The sequence below is a fragment of the Pinus tabuliformis genome, chromosome 5_2 (assembly GCF_031772625.1).
Source record: "Pinus tabuliformis cultivar Carrire ecotype Pingquan chromosome 5_2, CPIR1, whole genome shotgun sequence".
NCBI lineage: Eukaryota > Viridiplantae > Streptophyta > Pinopsida > Pinales > Pinaceae > Pinus > Pinus tabuliformis.
This window is the reverse complement of record NC_142306.1, coordinates 672,356,432-672,376,041: the sequence shown is the minus strand read 5'-3', so window position 1 is coordinate 672,376,041 and position 19,610 is coordinate 672,356,432. Positions and strand designations below refer to the sequence as shown.

The 19,610-nt window shown below is 40.7% G+C and overlaps 1 protein-coding gene across 2 annotated transcripts; it reads right to left on the bottom strand.

The window, feature by feature from the left end:
• Nucleotides 1–4,196: 4,196 nt before the first annotated feature.
• On the bottom strand, nt 4,197–6,097 carry LOC149160886 (expansin-A1-like). 2 transcript variants are annotated; one of them, XM_089435429.1, is made up of 4 exons: nt 6,011–6,097; nt 5,753–5,892; nt 4,927–5,239; nt 4,197–4,812 (listed from the first exon to the last, which is right to left on the bottom strand). In XM_089435429.1, exons 2-4 carry the CDS (start codon nt 5,886–5,888, stop codon nt 4,509–4,511), a joined length of 753 nt encoding a protein of 250 aa, XP_089291555.1. In that variant the 5' UTR covers nt 5,889–5,892; nt 6,011–6,097; the 3' UTR covers nt 4,197–4,508. The 2 variants fall into 2 exon arrangements, with proteins under 2 accessions (XP_089291555.1, XP_089291554.1); XM_089435428.1 differs by having other exon boundaries at nt 5,974–6,060.
• Between the last annotated feature and the right edge of the window lie 13,513 nt (nt 6,098–19,610).

Sequence of the window (19,610 nt, the reverse complement as noted above, 5' to 3'; positions counted from 1 at the left end):
GTGGCATAACTTTCACATACAAACTACGATTGATGCAATCCTTGCGATGTTGAATATTTATCCTCGTGTAGAATAGGAAAAAAGGGTTTTGTTTTATGGTTTCAAAGTTTTACCCCTAAACAGTGTTGTTTGATGCCTCAAAACGCTCACACATGGTTTCAAATCCCAATTAGCCAAACTCTGTCCTACTCATAAAAATGGTCCTAAGAGATAATTGCTCCACTTGTTTCACTCTAAAAGCATCGAGATTGATGAAAAAAATATAATGATCTAATCTAAATCACACACCGACCTTTAAACCCCCACTTATATTATTTTTATAATTAATTTTGTTAATGAATAATGTGTGGGAAAATAAATGTAAATGGTTTAAAATACCTACAAGAATTGTAATATTTATCTTTATTATTATATTTCCAAATAATAGGGAAGAGATAATACAACATAGATCTCAATGCTTTATAAAGAATATGTAAGGGAGATTTGAGGAAATTTCCTATTTTACCCTGATTTAATTATTCTGATTTCTAGCCTGGTGGTTGAACTACCTAATTTCCAATAATTATGAGAAGAATGGGTGATTGGTACCAAATTGGTCAAGAGATATGGGCCATGTATCCATTCTATATAATTTTTATTCATGACATATCCCAAGAAATTGGACTCGATTCTCATTGCTAGCGGTGTGCAATTGAGGTAAGCACTTGTAGTAGTACGAGAGTTCAAAAATAGATAGACAAATAGATAGAAAATTATAGAGTACTTGTGTGTGAGAAGAGAGAATAGAGAAAAACAAGTAATGGCTACGTACAAGCAAATATGATTGTGTATCAACTCGAGTATCATGGAGTGAACTAGAACCATCTAAGGATTATAGGTTTGTGGCTCTAAATATAGAAGGTGAGAGAAAAATAGTTATAATATGCAGTAGCCCATGTAGATTTTTGGGTTGCTAGATTGGTTAGAGGAGTTAGTGCAAAAGCCTTTATCATAAGAAAAAAATCCACCTGGAATCATCGAAATATTTATTTGAATACATTCACACAAATCACTAAGAAAGGGAAGCACCAAGGACTATTAACTTAATGAAGAGCTCCTTTCATGCTATGTAGGGCCAATGAGGTCATACTATGAAATATAATAAGCTTAGGCTCAATGGAAAAAATGTCTTACAATGAATCCTTCTACATGAGGGAGAGTAACCTTCGTGTTCTCTATCTTGAGTGAAGTCTTGTTGAACCATAAGTGACATTTCCTCTCAAGGCATCAAATCTGGATCATGGGTTTCTAATTGCAATAAAGACTACATTATACCTTAGCTTATGGTTGGGTGGAGAGTGGCTCTCCTTTAGTATGTAGAAATTTTTTGTGAATCAAATTAACATATTATTCCTTTGTTAAAGAAATGATATTATTGTTCAATTCTTTGTGAATTTTGTCATGTTGGGTTACTGAGTATGTATAACTGATGAACTTGAAGTATTCTTTTGAATGTGCTTGATTACTAGCTATGAGTACTTATAAGAAGGAACTCTAGATATAAAGGTATCCATTAAAGTATGCTTCTTGTAATAACATTGAATTATTATATTGTTTTATGGAAAATAATCCAAAGGTTGATTTGATCCCAACTATATTACTTTTTTAGTGTGTCTTTCTTTACTAGGCAAGCTAGAAGATTGAACAATTGTGTGATATTCATGTTAGGAAGGAGAATATTGTGACATTTTCCTAGATTGGATACCTTGAAAAGCATTGATAAAACCTTTGGTTGAGGCACCTATAAAATTTATTCGAGAATAAGTTGTAAAGCTAATAAAAGCCTCAGGTTATGTTAATTTTATTATGTGTTTACTAGTCCTTATATGTATCTTAAATATTTATTATTAAAAGTTAAGAGGACCAATTTCCTCAAGAGATAAGACATAATACTAACATTTAAGTTAAGTTTTGGATATGAAGTATGAAGTGTTCAACTTGAATATAGGAACGATAATGATTCTCTTTTAGCTGGTTGTAATTGAGAAGACCTCATCATTGGTTATCTTATATCTTTCTGTTGTGGAGATGTCTTTTTGAAAAAAATGGCTAGGTATGCTTCATAAGCTGGAGAAGCTTCTAAACATTCATGGGTCTATTAGAGTCATTTTTAGTCCTTTAAAGCGAGCTTGGGAGCTTAGTGGGAGCATAAAAGAATTGGATATGACCCTTTTGAATTTAAGGGATTATTAGTGGAGTTTTGGAAATTTGAGGTTTGGGGATCATTGGCCCTAGTTGTTGGTCATATGGTCTAGTCGGAGGGATAGAACCAATAGCGTAGCCATGAAGGAGGTTAATCTTGATAGCTGGAATATCAGGTTATGGGAGTTTTAGGAGTCAGTTCTTAGGATTACACATCAAAATACATCCACGTAAATCTTCGATAATAATAGATCCCAAACATATGTTGGCCAATGGGGATTTCTCTTACCAGTTAATGGTTCATCATTAGAAGGAAAGAGTATTGAGTAGCTAAAGTATCAAGAGTTAGAGTGAATGATACATGAATAATCCCCATCAGAGACCCCTAATATTAACAGATCTTGATATGTCTATCATCTAACTAAAGTTTAGTACTAGAAATTAATAGTTGGGTTATTGGGTTATCTAGCATATATCCTAGCATAGATCCTGACAAGTCTATCAAATAATGGTAATATTATCGTCAATTAACGCCTATCTATTGGTTCAGGTGAATGGTCATGAGTGGAGTTCTTGTTTAATCTAGTGGTTGATTCTTAGTTGGCCAAAACATTAGAAGACAAATATGACCATTTATTGGTTGAGGGAATATGGGTCAACTATAAAGACTTAGACTATTAGACAATTGAGGCATCATGATATAAACTATCAAGTATCAAGAGTTTGGGACACCAACCTTCGTGGTTTCTTCCCAATATTGAAGGAACCCAATATGTTTTTATTTGTTATTCCACGTGGCAAAGCTTCGATCATGTGTCGTGCTGACATGGTTGGCAATGTAGTGAGATGATATGGCGTGGTTGACATTGATCAGAGTGTGCATCAGTGTTGAGGTAACAATTGATGTGGTAGGCCCTAAAATTTGTTCGTATGGGATAGTCACATGTAGACAAGGGTTGTGATGTTTTTTGCACATGATAGTGGTATGGATGTTTATGTGGTGTTTGGAGGAAAATTTTTTAAATGGGCATAACTTTTGACACAAAGATTCGATCTTGATGAAATTTATATCGTCAGAAATTACTTAATGAGAAAAAGATAACAATGGCCTTTGAACTAAGCTTTAAGATGGTTGAAGGAAGAATAATTTTGACAATCTTCATCTCCATAGAGTAATCTTGGAAGTTAGACTGGGATTCCACACATGAGAGAATAAGTATATTACAACCAACTTTGAGAGGAACAATGCCTTAGGAAATATAATTAAATGTTTTATAATTATATTTAGTTTAAATAATATAAAAATATTATCAACATATATCAACCACTTTATTAATTTAATTATAATAATATTACATTATATTAATCATATAAATAATATATATATTTTATTTTATTATTATTTATTTAATTAACTATACATATAATAAATCTAGGTTAAAAATAGTTTTAATATTTAGAATAAATTGTTATTATTATTTCGAAAAATAATTATTATTATTATTTAGTTTAAAATATAAAACTTTATTAATGTTAGTGCATAACTTGAGTGAAAAGTGTCTCATCAAGTGAAGCCCATAGCATTTACAATTAATTGTTTTTATTAATATATTATGGACTGAAAAGTTCTCATCAAACTAAAACTTCTCACGGACGAAAGTTTGAATGGTAACAATGAAGCCCAAAGCAGATGTAAATTACTCACACAACAATATTATTATATAAGATTAGTAGCCAGGGAAATTTTCGATCTTTTCTAGTTTGAATACATGATTTTAATGTCACAACCATGTGTGCTTTTTGGTGAACGTAATGGTTTGTCATGGCACTTCACATGACAACATATCTGCTAATAGTGCACTTCACATGACAACATATCTGCTAATAGTGTCAAAATAATTTTTGATAATACGCCATATCCTGCGTAATATTTGTAGTAAAGAAAATTTCCAACCATGATTTCCATCTCTGCCTTTGAATACATATCTTTAAATTTCAGACTGCGTACCATTTCCCTAAATTTATTTATCTTTGGAATTTTGGGGTCATATTAATTTAATATAATAATTAGATGATAAGTTTTCTTAGGATTGATTCTATACCTCACATTTATTCTTTCTACAACATAGTTAGCACCTGCTTCGAATACCCCTGCAGATCTTGATAAGATCAGCGTTACACCGTGGATTATCAGATGCCAGTGCTGCCAGATCAACCTTAGCAAATCAATTTTGTGACACGTATGTCGCAATATTTATTATCAACTTGTTTAGAGAAATAGCGACTAAAGAAAGCTTCCGTCTTCGAGTTGTCTGATTATTTGACTGTTAAAATTGACTTCCTTCGAAGGTCTGGCCGAATTGCCAGTTAGGAGGAGCAACATTATACGAAATAGTTGTCCTGCCATCGCTGGTGGTGACCTTAAAGGAAAGGCTCTGGCCGTTGAGGTAGGAGTTGCTTTGCCAATTCTGTCCCCAGTTGCGTGACATTGCTTGCCATCCAGTCCTGGATCCTTTTATCCAAACACCATGGACGTCCCCTACTCCTCCAACGTTGCTGATGAGCACTAGGTTGAAATATGAATGGCCGTTGATTGTAAACCGGTTTCCTCCCCTTTTCAAGCAGGGGACCCTGCATTGTAGTCATAACCTCTTATAATTAATTGTCATAAGAGTAAATAAGGTTGCAGGTAGACCAATTTGAATTAAAATAGGTTATGCAAAAGACCATGGGGAAAAGAATTACCTCCTGTAGAGGATGGGGACTATCCCACTCCTGTACTTGGCGATCTTCTGATAAGCAGGCTCCGCCATGTCGAAGTGCTGCAGTGGTGGGTTGCACCATCCACCGTTGTTGTTGGGGAGAGCGGAGTTTGGCGGGCAGAAGTTGGTGGCCGTGACCGTGACAGTTCCTGGCAAACACCATTGGGGATCGTCGATACATTTCATTTCGTAGCACGCTCCGCAACTGAGTCCGCTGTTGAAAAGCGCAGTGCTCAAAGCAGCAGTGTTGGTTCCATAACCTTGGCTATAAAGATTACCGTATCCACACGCCCCTCCTGGGAAAAAAACACATTATCAACACATAATCAAAACATATATCAGAAGTTAGAAAGAAATTATAATTCACGAATGACAATTTTTTTGGGAGTGTGGATTGATACTTTTGCAATTGTAATCAAAAAATATATCAGAAGTTAGAAAGAAATTATAATTCACCAATGACAATTTTTTTTGGAGTGTGGATTGATACTTTTACAAGGGCGTGAAGTATACATTCTACGGGATCATGGGCCAAGTTAGTGATTATTATACTGCTTTTCCATCCTGTTGATTAAATATCATTTTATTCCCATGGTACAATATAAGATGTAAAAAAGTACTTAGCCAGTCATTGACATCCACACTCACAGCTAAGGTTTTGGGAACTCTGAGCCATTCCAAGAGAGCTTAGGATCTAGTTCAGCAAATACACTGCTCTACCACTATTTCAGCAAATACAGTGCTCTACCACTAACCTGCATTAAGTGCATATTGCTTAATATTTGCTTTTCAATAAAACACAAACTCACCCATAGTTCCGGAAGCGTCAGCGCCACCATAGAACGTGGCGTGGGCGGATTGCCAGCCACCGTATCCATAAGCTGGAGCAGACATCCATAGGTATCCTAGCAATGAGATCAAGGAAATTGTGTGGATCTGAGCCATTAACCTGCAATGAAACAAACTCATGATTAATCCACATGACTAGTTTCCTCGTTTAATAAAAAACAGTTGATAGCGCAGTTGTTACATTAGAGCAGCAAAGGACTCAGGGTATATTGGAATACCCTAGTGAGGTCGAAGGAGAAACAAAATGAAGTGAAAACCGAGGATTCTCTACGTTGAGAAGTTGAAGGCGAGAGTGCCAATATATAGAACCTGTCCCTCGTTTTGTCGCACAGTTTGCGATTTCCACTCGGTCTTGTGAGAAGTTACCCATGTACTGTACACCGCGTATAATTAATGAGGTCAATTTTTGAGAAAGGACGATAGGGCCGTGTTCACATGGGTTGTCGCCATTTAATGATGGGTTGTCACCACTTAATGATTTGTCAAACTTGCTGCTGTCCAGATATGCACGGTGGGAGGGACGAGTTTCTTACATGTGTTTATAAAACTGAGACCAGCTCATATATGGATGACCTCGTTTGGATTTAATTTAATGCGTGAAGACGTAATATTCAATACGTTCTGCAAATGGGCATTGTACACGTGGGAGAAAACAGCTTCCAGGTCACACCAAATTCTATTTTCACCAAATATTTGATTCTCTTCGTTTTCACGGGAACCATGTTAGTGCTGATCTTGCCCAGCTACGTTTTAGATACGGAATTAATCACGCACTACAGTGCCGTTCATAAACAGGAGTCACACCAAACTCTATTTTCAGCCAGTATTGGATTCTCTTCGTGTTCACATGAAGCACGTTACCGCTGATCGTGCCAAGGTACGTTTTGGGTGCAGGATCAATCAAAGCGCTAGTCGGTACCTTGGTGGTACATCACTATTTTATCTTTAGGTAATAGTTATTTCCAGTTACTTGTTACGACTTCGGGCAAGCATCCATCTCTTGAAGGAAGCGGAACAAAGACACGACTGCTCTGAGCAAGATAGCTTAGGTACCACCTCCAAAAAACTTGTAGTTGGGCAGTATATGCCTATTGTTAGTTTTATATTGGTTTAAATCTAAAGGTTCTCTATATAAAGTTAAACCACATTAATGACTCTATAAACCCATAAATATTGGTTGTCTTATCTTTATCGTGGAAGGAGGTATCCACCTACCCAGGTGGAATTTCAAAATTTGACCATTTTCAAACCTCCCCAAAAAAAAATTCTTCACCATTTTATAAATTTTTTAATTATATTTAACAAACAAATTACCCAATTTATCCGTCAAATTTTATCCGCACCACAAAACAATAAATAAATCATTAAACAATCCCTCAAACATGCAAATATTGTCAATATTTATTTTAATCAAATTAAAAATGTTAATCCTTTCCCTAATTTTTTTATCATATTAAATTAATAATTGGATGAGAACTGAATCACATACAAACTCACTGATCAACCAAACCCTCATGTATATGACCAGATACACATTTCCCCACCAGGACCGACTCCTCCATCCTAGAATGTACCAAGATATATATATGGATATGCAAAGATATAGTTATCATCGAGCATTACCAAGTTATTGTCGAATATTATTAATATAGTTAATATCGAATATTATTATCGAATAATCGAATTTAAGTTGATGCGATGCATTGTGTCCAACTGCCCACTGCCATTCCATGGTTCTTCTTCAAGTTTCACGGGACCCTTTTTCCTATTATAAATGAAATTTCAATAAACACTGATTATTAGCTTTTGTTTCGTTGTTGGTCTAGATTTTAGGCAATGTGCAATTTGTGAACTGTTATGCTTAGGAAAAAAACCAATACTTATTACGAGGCATGTGCTCTCATTCATTTCGTATGATGATATACACGAGAAGTAGAACACTGGAATAGCTGCATCATTGAGCATAGACTTTTACCAGCAGGCTCACAGGAACAATCTGTCACATATGTACTTCCCTGGCCTGGCTTATTGAATTGATGAATTTTTATTTCGTGGGTACGTAGAATTTTGTATTTCGAAAATTTCCTATTCCTCCAATCTCTGTCCTGTTGGGGCATAATTCTGTTCTTTAAAAAGCTTTTAGATTTTGGCTGTATGTTATTCGGTATATTTATCGTAGTCTTCTCTCACCGCGTTCCGGTGTTTTAATATTAAGGAATTTTTGTAATTATGCAAGTCAATTCACACTTCGAATCATTGCACATCAACCAATAAGCGTTGTCGTGTCGGCGCTGCACCAACGGTTAGTGGGCACTTTTTTGGTCACCCTTACCATACTTGTCATGTTCCCCATTCTTTTTTCGTAAATTGGCTTTCGTGCCGTATCGGCTAAATACTTAACTTTTTCATTTGTTAACAAGTTTCCTGAACTACGCATAATATTCACTTCATTAATCATAATTAAACATGGTATCGGCTAAATACTTAACTTTTTCATTTGTTAACAAGTTTCCTGAACTACGCATAATATTCACTTCATTAATCATAATTAAACATTTAATATGCGGAATACATTAAATAACATTCACCAACAGAAGAAACTCAAAACATATGTAAGTAAGATTTTTATTATAAATTTGTTTTCACAATCACTCGGAGGAAAATCTTCCACCGGAGTTATATAGGTTTTCACCGTTCAGCGTTCCGAACACCTTCATTTACACTCTGAACGCTGCCTTCGTTCAGGCCTGCACGACTCACCGTGCAACCTCACCCATCACAACGCTTCAACCGTGTCAAACTTTGTTCGACGGGCGCTTGTTCACCAAGTCGCCCTATCACGCCTTCAAACGGTTCTTCAAACGAATCCTTGAATGAGTCGCCCTGCGGCGCCCTCAAACGACCTTCCTAACGACTCCTTGAACGAGTCGCCCTACCACGCCCTTGAACGACATTCCGAACGACTCCTTCAACGAGTCGTCCTGCCGCGCCTTCGAATGCCCTTCCGAACGACCTCACTGTAACTGCGACTCGCCCAGCAGGCGCACACACCCATGTCGCCCTACCCACTTCTTCTGCACATTTGCGTTTGGTCCGCCCGTCGTGCGGGCTCATCCGCTCACCTATCTCTTGTCCGCAACAGAGCTAAGTGTATGGAGCTCGCCTTGCTTGTCTCCATCCATCAATTCGCCGCCAAGTTTATATGGTTCGCCCATCGTGTGGGGGCACCTGGCCGACCCACCAAACCCACAACTCGTGTCATTTCGTCTGCGTTAACACGTCGGCTCGCCCGTTTTTTAAGTTGGCTCATGGGAGGGGTGCGCCCTCACGGGACCGCTCACCCACTATAAGTCCACTCGCCAGCTCGTCGTCCACACTTTGCCTTGCCAACTCGCCGAGTCGCCCTCAGCTCATTTCCCACACCTGTGTCCCGCCCTCACCAGCTTGCCCGGTGGGCGCGCCCGTGCCACCTGACCGTCGCAACAACCTGCGAGTGTTACATTCTCCGCCACCTAAGGTCATTTCCATCCTCGGCAATCCAACTATCCTCTGTAGCTTCCTGTCGTACTTCGCAATCTTTCGTTTCCATCTCCAAAGTGAGTCATCCATTTCCCAACTATCCTTCTCCACTGCATCCTTCTATCTGACAAGAAATTCTCGTGTTATGTGACTCCCAATTCATGTTGTCCAAAGATTCAAGATCTTCTCCATCATAAGCTTTGGCTTGTCAACAATCCTGGCTGGTCCCCTCAATGGTTCCACTCTCTCTGGATGTTCTACATCAAGTCGACACTTCTTCAAATGATTGATATGGAAAATTGGATGTTTCATATGCATATGGTGCGGAGACTCCAACTCATAGGAAACCTCCCCCACTCGCTTCTTCAACCAGAATGGCCCCTCATACTTCCTCGTCAAAGATCTCGTAGTCCCCTTAGGTGGCTGAAATTGATCTCTGGTAATCCTGAGGAACACCATGTCTCCCACACTGAAGTGTGCATCCCATCTATCCTTATCTGCCCATTTCTTCATTCTTCTTGCAGCTTCGTGCAAGCGCACCTGTGCTAACTCCAAGGTCTCATCCCAAGTCTTCATGAATTTCTTCGCATGAGGACTCCTCAACAAACCTCATGTCACTACGGTATGCGGTGTGACTGGCATCTGTCCATTCACCAACTCAAATGGACTATACCCTGTTGCAGAACTCTTTTGTATGTTGTAGCTGAACTGAGCTACATCCAAGAGTTTAGACCAATTCTTCTTATCAACCATCACATAATGTCTCAAGTAATCCTCCAAAAACGCGTTGATCCTTTCGGTCTACCCATCTGTCTACGAATAGTAACTCGAACTCATCAACAAATCTTTTCTGACTAGCTTGAACAATGTGGTCCAAAATCTGCTTGTAAGTCGCAGATCTCGGTCCGATACAATGCTCAACGGCATCCCCCAATACTTCACTATGTTCTTGAAGAACAACTCTGCAGTCCTCTCGGCTCCACAAGGTATCTTTGTTGGAACAAAGACATCATACTTGGAAAAACGATCAACCATGACCATGATCCCATTATACCCCTGTACCTGCGGTAACTAAGTGATGAAGTCCATTGAGACACTCATACATGGTCTCTTAGGAATCGGTAAAGGCTGCAACAGACCTCCTTGCCTCTAAATCTCCGATTTGTCCTGCTGACAAATGATGCACGTATGTACATACTCCTCCACTTCCTCTCTCATCTTTTCCCAAAAGAATCCTCTCTCCAATAATGCCAAAGAATGACGCTGCCCTGGGTGGCCAGCCCATGGAGAATCGTGGCACTCCTTCAAAAGATGCCTCTTGAGCTCGGATGACTATGGAACATAGAGTTAGTTTCCAAAGAACAAGAATCCATCTCGAAGAAAGAAATTTCGTGTCTTCCCCTCCTTTATCTGCTTCACTATATTCTGCACCTGAGTATCAGTCTCAATGCTTTCTTTGAGTTATTTCTGCATCTCTTCTGACATCTGCACTCGACTCCTACTTCATGCTACCCAGTCTTCCTCTCCTTCCAATGCTGCTAGTTGTCCCTTCCTACTAAGGGCATCTGCCACCGCATTGAGTCTACCCAGCCTGTACTCAATAGTCATGTCGAACTCTTCCAAGAAGTCCTGCCAACGAGCTTGCTTCGTTGACAGCTTTGGTTGCGATGCAAAATAACTTACTGTAATGTTGTCAGTCTTGACAACAAAAGGTTTCCCAATCAAGTAATGCCTCCATATCTCTAAACAGTGAATGATCGCAGTCATCTCCTTTTCGTGGACCGGATACCTCCGTTATCTATCCTGCAACTTCCGAATCTCGTATGCCACCAGATGCCCATCTTGCATAAGAACCCCTCCTATGGCAAAATTTGAAGCATCTATGTGTACCTCAAACGGTCGCTCGAAGTCCAATAACTTCAATATCAGTGTTGTAAACATCCTCTTCTTCAAATCATCAAATGTCTCTTGACATTTGTCCGTCCAACTCCATCTCTTGTCTTTCTTCAGTAGGTCTGTCAGTGATGATGTCACCTTGGAGTACCTCTCTTCAATCTTCTGTTGGTAGTTTTTCATGCCCAAGAACACCCTCATATCATGGACATTCTTCGGTTCAACCCAATCCTCAATCGCCTTCACCCTGTTCGGCTCCATCCGTATGTACCCTTGACCCACAATGTGTCCAAGGAACGGAATCTCGATCTGAGCGAACACACACTTAGACTTCTTCAAGTACAATTGACTCTTCTTCAGCGCCTCAAACACTAATGCCAAGTCCTCCTTATGATCCTCCATGTTGTCACTGTACACCACTATGTCGTCCAAGTACACTACTACGAATCTTTCCAAGTATGTATGTAGTACATCATTCATCAAAGTGCAAAACATAGGAGGAGCATTTCACAACCCGAATGGCATAACAAGAAATTCAAAGCTTCCATACCTTGTTACTATCGTGGTCTTCCTTTCATCTCCTTCCGCTATCCGCACCTAATAATACCCATGCCTCAAGTCCAGCTTGGAAAACACTTGTGCCTTCACAAGCTTATCGAAGCAATCTGCAGCTAATGGCAAAGAATACCTGTTCTTTATCGTCTGCTTGTTGAGAGAATGATAATCACAACACATCCGTAGCTCATTCATATCTTTCTTTCGTTGGAACAATACTGGAGCTCCATAGGGGGACCTTGAAGGTCGAATGAAACCTGCATCAGTTAACTACTTTAACTGTCGTTTCAACTCCTCCAACTTAGGTCCTGACAACTGATAAGAAGCTTTAGCCAGAGGTGGTTTCCTTGGCTCAAGCTCAATGCTATGGTCCACTGCACACCTTGGTGGAAGTTTTTTTGGTAGCTCATTGGGCATCAAATATGCATATTTAGCCAGCATCTCGGAAATCTCAGCTAGAACAGGCGTCCCCACTCCATCATTGCCTTCGACTTCTCTGATTATAGCTGCATATGTCTCCACGTCTAACTCCCACATAGCCTTCTCCAAACTTAGTGCAGAAAAATGTTGCACCTTGGCTTCTTTTCTTTTCTTATGAGTAAGCAAATTCCAAGTCTGTGATTTTCCAATCAGCGTAACCTCATCACAGAAGGGAACAATAATTGCTTTATTTCCCTTCAAGAAGTCCTACCCCAATATCATGTCAAAATCGTTCATCTCCATCACCGTGAAGTCCAACTGACCTTTCCAGTCTTTAATATGCACAGGCACTTCGTGTGCCAACCCCCCTACTTTAGCTCTTGAGTTCACTGCCTTGACTTCCACATTTTATGGGAAAATCTTCAATCCAACTTCTTTTTCTAACCTTGTCGTCATGAAGTTATGTGTGGCCCCAGTGTCCACCAGTGCTTGGATGGTCTTGCCATGAACCACCAAGTCTATGAAACCCAGACTATGAATCCATGACTTCCCCATAACTTCAGACTGCATACTTTTCTGGTCTATACAATCAGCTCTGATACCACTTGTCATGCCCCCAATTCTTTTTTCGCAAATTGGATTTCGTGCGGCATCGACCAAACACTTAACTTTTTCATTTGTTAACATGTTTCCTGAACTATGCCTAACATTCACTTCATTAACCATAATTAAACATTTAATGTGAAGAATACATTAAAAAACATTCACCAGTAGAAGACACTCAAAACATATGCAAGTAAGATTTTTATTATAAATCTGTATTTACAATCACCAGGAGGAAAACCTTCAACTGGAGTTATACAAGTTTTCACTGTTCAACTTTTCGAATGCCTTTGTTTACACTCCAAATGTTGCCTTCGTTTAGGCCTGCATGACTCACCGTGTAGCCTCACCTGTCACAACGCTTCAACCGTGTCAAACTTCGTTCAGCAGGTGCTTGTTCACCAAGTCGCCCTACCGTGCCTTTGAACAGTTCTTCAAACAACTCCTTGAACGAGTTGCCCTGCCACGCCCTCGAACAACCTTCTGAATGACTCCTTGAACGAGTCGCCCTACCATGCCCTCGAACAACCTTCCGAATGACTCCTTGAACGAGTCGCCATGTCACGCCTTCAAACGACCTTCCAAACGACCTCACCATAACTGCGACTCGCCCGGCAGGCGCACACGCCCATGTCGCCCTGCCTGTTGCTTTTACATGTTTACGTTTGGTCCGCCCATCGTACGGGCTCATCCGCTCACCTATCTCTTGTCCACCACAGAGCTAAGTGTATGGAGCTCGCCTTGCTTGTCTCCGTCCATCAATCCATCGCCGAGTTTATATGGTTCGCCCATCGTGTGGCGGGGCCTGGCTAACCCACCAAACCCACAACTCACGTCGTTTCGCCCGCCTTAACACGTCAGCTCGTGGGTGGGGCGTGCCTTCGCAGGACCGCTCACCCACTATAAGTCTGTTTGCTAGCTTGTCGTCCAAACTTCGCCTTGCTAACTCGCCAAGTCGCCCTTAGCTTGTCGCCCGCCCCTGTGTCCCGCCCTCACCAGCTCACCCGATTCATCGTTTAGGCATGCTCGATGGGCACGCCCGAGCCGCACGACCATTGCAACAACCTGCGGGGCGTTACAATACCACTATGGTTGTCGCCGACATTGTCTAAGGGTCGTCCCAACTATTCACGTTTTGCCTATTTTTTTGGATGTAGAATCATCTAACTATTCACGTTTTGTTGTTTTTTTGGGTTGAAATTCAATGGTAAAATTTTGATTTTTTTTATTTATTATTATTTAAAATGTGTTTTTTAATTTTTAAATTGAGTATTTTGTAAAGTCTTTGTTGGAAAGGTGGAGGAGACAAAGCATGAATTCACACAAAACACGAGTTGTTGCTCTTTTATTGATCGCATAAAATATCATGATTACAATGAACCCGGTGAAGGGTATTTAAACCTTTTCCAATTAGCCAATTGCCTAAAATATCTTGACATGCAATCACACACTCAAAGTCGTCTATCACTTAACTTGACTTGACTCTACACTCAAACACTCAACCACTCAATTACTCAGTTAACTGAATCTCTATGGCCAACTCCTCATGCCAGGAGTAATTATCTTATTTTAACACTCCCCCTTAATTACGACTGCTAAACTAAAACATGACTCATGACAACTCAAACATGTCTGCTAGTCTATGTATCAGCTAGGCTTACAACACCCAAGTTTCTTCTATGAAACTCAAACACATCTTGTGCTAATGACTTAGTAAATATGTCAGCCAATTGATCATTAGATTTACAAGGTTTCAAGAGAACTTCTCCACTGCTCACAAGTTCTCTAATAAAGTGATATCTAGTGTCAATATGCTTTCTCTTTTTATGAAACACACTATTATTGGATAGTGCAATCACTGAGGTGTTGTCACAATATATTGTTGTTGATCCTTGTTTTTTTTGCTTGAGTCTATCAAATACTCTTCTTAACCACCCTGTTTGACATGCTGTTGATGTTGTTGTTACATATTCTGCTTATGCTGACGAAAGTGTCATAATGGGATGCTTCTTAGATTCCCATGAAATCACACCTAAACCAAGGTGGAACACAAAACCATAAGTGCTCTTCCTACCATCCAAATTGCCTGCAAAATCACTATCTGTGTATCCAATCAAATCCTTCTTTTCTGTGCTTGCATACATTATGCCATAATCTCTAGTACCTCTTATGTATCTCAGAATTCCTTTTCCCCACTCCAATGTGTGCCTTTTAGAGTCTCCATAAACCTAGAAATTAAACTCACTCCTTGCATGATATCCGGTATTGTAGCTGTGAGATACATGAGGCTACCAACCAATCTTTTGAATAAAGTTGGATTGACATATGATCATTCATCATCCTTGCTTAACTTTGTACTTGTTGCAAATGGTATAGGAACAGGTTTGCAATTTTCCATTCTGAATCTTTTCATCAAATCTTTGGAATATTTATTTTGAAAAATAAAAATTCTTTTTCAGATTACTCAACTTCTATGCCAAGAAAATATTTCATGAGACCAAGATCTATCATCTCAAATTATTCAATCATGGCTGCTTTAAATTCATCTATCTCAAAATCAACAGTAAAAAGCATGTCATCAACATATAAGCAAACAATCTAAATCTGTCCATGCTCATTTACCTTTGTGCACAAGGTAGCCTCAATGCTTCTTTTGCAAAATCCATTCTTGATCAAGTAGCTGTCAATTATGCTATACCAAGCTCTAGGCACTTGCTTGAGTCCATAGAGTGATTTCTTCAACCTGTAAAATTTCTCTTCATTACTCTCAAATTCACATCCTCAAGGTTGCTACACCATAATTTCTTCTTCTAGAATTCCTTTCAAGAAGGCGTATTTCACATCCATCTGATATAATTTCCACTTGTTTTGAGCTGATGTAGATAGAACTGCTCTTACAGTATCCAATCTGGCTACTGGAGAAAGCGTTTCTCCAAGGTATATTCCTGATTGCACAAGAATCATTTTGCTACAAGTCGTGCTTTAAATCTGTCAATTTCACCTTTCTCATTCAACTTTGTCTTGTACACCCACTTCACACCAATGAGATTTTTATCCTTTGGTAAATCAACAAAATCCCATGTGTCATTCTTTTCAATAGTTTCAATTTCTTCATCCATGGCTTGCACCCAATTTTCATCTCTGATTGCTTCTTCAAATGAAGAAGTTTGGAATGAAAACAATGCAAAATTTGAACTAACATTCAAATCATTATAAATATCTTTCAAACTTCTTATCTTTCTCTTACCATTTCTTGATTCATCACTTGATTGACTGTTGGGAGAATCTCGATCTTTTGATATGCTTGAATGATCCAGGTGGATCTTGGTGGCCACCTGCCAAGTCCACCTGGACCCCCACCATTGTTTCTCTCAGCATTTTCAGTTTCCTTAATTGTAGCACAACTTACTATTTTTAGCAGTTTTTCGGGTCCTGAACTTCCGGAGCCGTTTTGAGGCCCTAAACGACGTTTTTTGGGAAACTACCGCCAGCGATTTTTCTGATAAAATTTGTCTTTTTCGTCATAGTCCTCGGAGAGATCTTTCCAATGGGCTATCATGCGCGTCAAACGGAGATAATACGACCAATTCGCGACCCCGGGAAGTTGGCTGTCCAACTCACCCCAGAACGGGGCCCACAATTTGGCGTTTCATCTTCTAGGGTTAGGTTTTGGAATGTGAAGGGTTTTGCATTGTTTCTCAATAATAAATAGGCCTTCGAGCCTCATTGTAAACATAGTTCGGAACAGTTCAGAGGCATGTAGCCGACACATCTCTTCTCACAGATAAGCTACCATCACCCTAGCTGGGTTATTTCTATTTCTATTTGTAAGCATATTTCAGTATTTTCCATTAATGAAATGAAGTATTATTTCCGCTGCATATCTGTATTCATGGTTATCTCTATATTTTATTGCGTTCCTATTTAAATCCGGATCAGTGGTATCAGAGCGGTCTGCTTTTTCTTTGTTTTTCTTTGCATGTCCCCAACGAGGTTGGGATATAAGGAGTTAGGGCTTGAACTGGTCGAACCTTTGCGAGACCAGCCTCGCAGATCTCGACGGCCTCCTATGGCGGATGAGAAGAAAGATAAGGGGGCAGGAGATCCTATCAAAATCTTGCTCGAAGAAGCCCTCGAGCGACAACGGAATGCGATGATGGACAGTTTTGCCCAAATCCTTCAGCGGCTACCCAGAAGCGACGCATCGGCTTCCAGCAGCTACTCTAGAAATGCCACGCCCTTTAAGGTACAAGTTAATTTTGAAATCCCCATATTTGAGGGTCAGATAGACGCAGATGCTATAGATAAATGGTTAAATCTGCTGGAGGATTATTTTTCTGTTCATGAATTTTCAAGTCGGGAAAAGATTGTTTTCGCTCTTTTCAAAGCAGCCCCCCACGTCAAGGATTGGTGGGAAACCTACTGCGAGCAGAAGGATGAAAATACTGGCTCACTATTTTCAGCTGCACCCACCTGGAATTCATTCCGGGATGCCATCAAGGAGCAGTACTACCCTGTTGGAAGCTATGAGGATGAATACATAAAATGGACCACGTTGCGGCAGGGAAGGGACCAAGATGTGCCGGAGTTCACCAATCTTTTCCATACCCTTCGCACAAAGCTGGGTATCAAGGATACGGAGCAGCATTTGATACTCAAATACCATGGTTGCCTACACAAGTACATCCAGGAAGAAATACAATTCCTGAACATCTCCTCGCTCGGCACAGCGTATCGATATGCCGTCAAGGTTGAGTAGAAGTTTAAACAAAAGAAGCGAGACTTTGGATCTGCGAATCTGAAGCAAGGGAAAGGTGCCCCTAAAACACAGAACAAAGGACAAAGCCAAGGCGGGGCAGCCCAAGACAACCTGCCAAAGCTGCAGGCAAAGAACAGCGCTGCGAAGACAAAAAAGGACACGGGAAAATGGTGTGAGTTCCATAAGAGCTCCACTCACAACACCAGTGAGTGTCAAGCCAAGCAGTCACTGGTGGCTGAACTAAAGGTTCCAGAATCATATGCATGTTCCAACTCTGAGTCAGAACCCGACAAGGGGGATGACAAAGGGAAGCAGATCATTGACGCGGATCCCAATGCCACTGTTGCTACCGCAAAGATCCAGAAAAATGAACCCGAAGATCCAGAAGAGGAGGAGCGTCTCTTCCACTCCCAGATGTGGGTAAAGGGCTCCCCGCTACAGTTCATTGTCGATAGCGGGAGCCAAAAGAACCTCATTTCGGCAGAGGTTGTGAAGCGGTTGGGCTTGCCGACCACAACACATCCACAACCATACACCATTGGGTGGCTTCACCAAGGACGGGATCTTCGCCAGTAGCCATGGCCTCCAGACAAGACCCCTCCGCACGACAACTACAGATGGATAAGGTCGTGAAGGAGTATGAGGACATCTTCACCTCCCCCGCAGGGGTTCCTCTGCACTGTCAAGTCAAGCACTCCATCGATCTGACCCCAGGTGCACCGATTTATCGGCGCTCCATTCTGGAGAACGATGAAATCAAGAGGCAGATTCAGGAGCTGTTGCAGAAAGGTCACATTCGTCCAAGTTCATCACCTTTTGGGAGCCCGATCGTGTTGGTACAGAAGAAGGATGGGACTTGGAGACTCTTTATTGACTATCGGGCGCTGAACAATATCACTGTCCGAAATAGGTACCCGATCCCGCGGATTGATGACCTCTTGGACCAACTAAATGGGGCAAAATATTTCAGCAAGATCGATCTAAAGTCAGGATATCACCAGGTACCAATCGAACCCTCTGATGTGTGGAAGACTATCTTCAAAGCCAAGGAGGGCCTCTTCGAATGGTTGGTTATGCCTTTCGGATTGACGAATGCTCCTGCAACCTTCATGAGGCTAATGGATGACATCTTGCAGCCATTCACCAACTCATTTGTAGTGGTATACTTGGATGACATTCTGATCTTCAGCCAGAGTTGGGAAGAGCACCTCCACCACATCCGACAGGTTCTTCAAACACTGCGGCAACACAAGCTATGTGCCAATTTGGAGAAATGCACTTTTGGCATGACCCAGGTTCAGTATCTGGGATACATTATTGATGAACAGGGGGTGCATGTAGATCCGGCCAAGATCCAAGTCATTCGGGATTGGCCATCTCCAACCACTCTGACGGAGCTCCGCAGCTTTCTAGGTCTTGCCAACTTCTACCGCAGGTTCGTGTTGGGGTTTTCTCATATCACTTGGCCCTTGAGTCAAGTCACCAAGGGAGGAGCGAAAGCGAAATTCTTCTGGTCTACATCTCAACAGAAGGCATTCAGAGAGTTGAAAGATCGCCTCTGCACGGCACCGGTGCTCGCGTTACCAGATTTACAACAACCATTTGAGGTCGAGACAGATGCCTCTGACTATGCTATTGGGGCAGTCCTTACTCAACATGGGCATCTAGTGGCATATCACAGTGAAACACTTTCAGACACAGTCCGGAAGTATCCCACTTATGATAAAGAGATGTATTCCATTGTGCAGGCCTGCCGACAATGGAAGCATTACATTTTGGGGAAGGAAACGGTCATCCACACAGACCACCGACCCCTGTAGTTCATACAGACCCAAGGGAAATTGCAGAATGATCGCCATCAGAAGTGGTCTACATATCTGCAACAGTTCCATTTGAATATCAAGTATAAGAAGGGCAGCACCAATAATGTTGCAGATTGCCTCAGTCGACCACCAATCATGGCGTTAACCACCGTGCTCAACTCTTGTGGGCACGAGACTTCTGATTAGCCACTTCTCTACAAAAGCGACCCAGAATTTGGCCACACGTACCAGACACTCTTGGGGGGT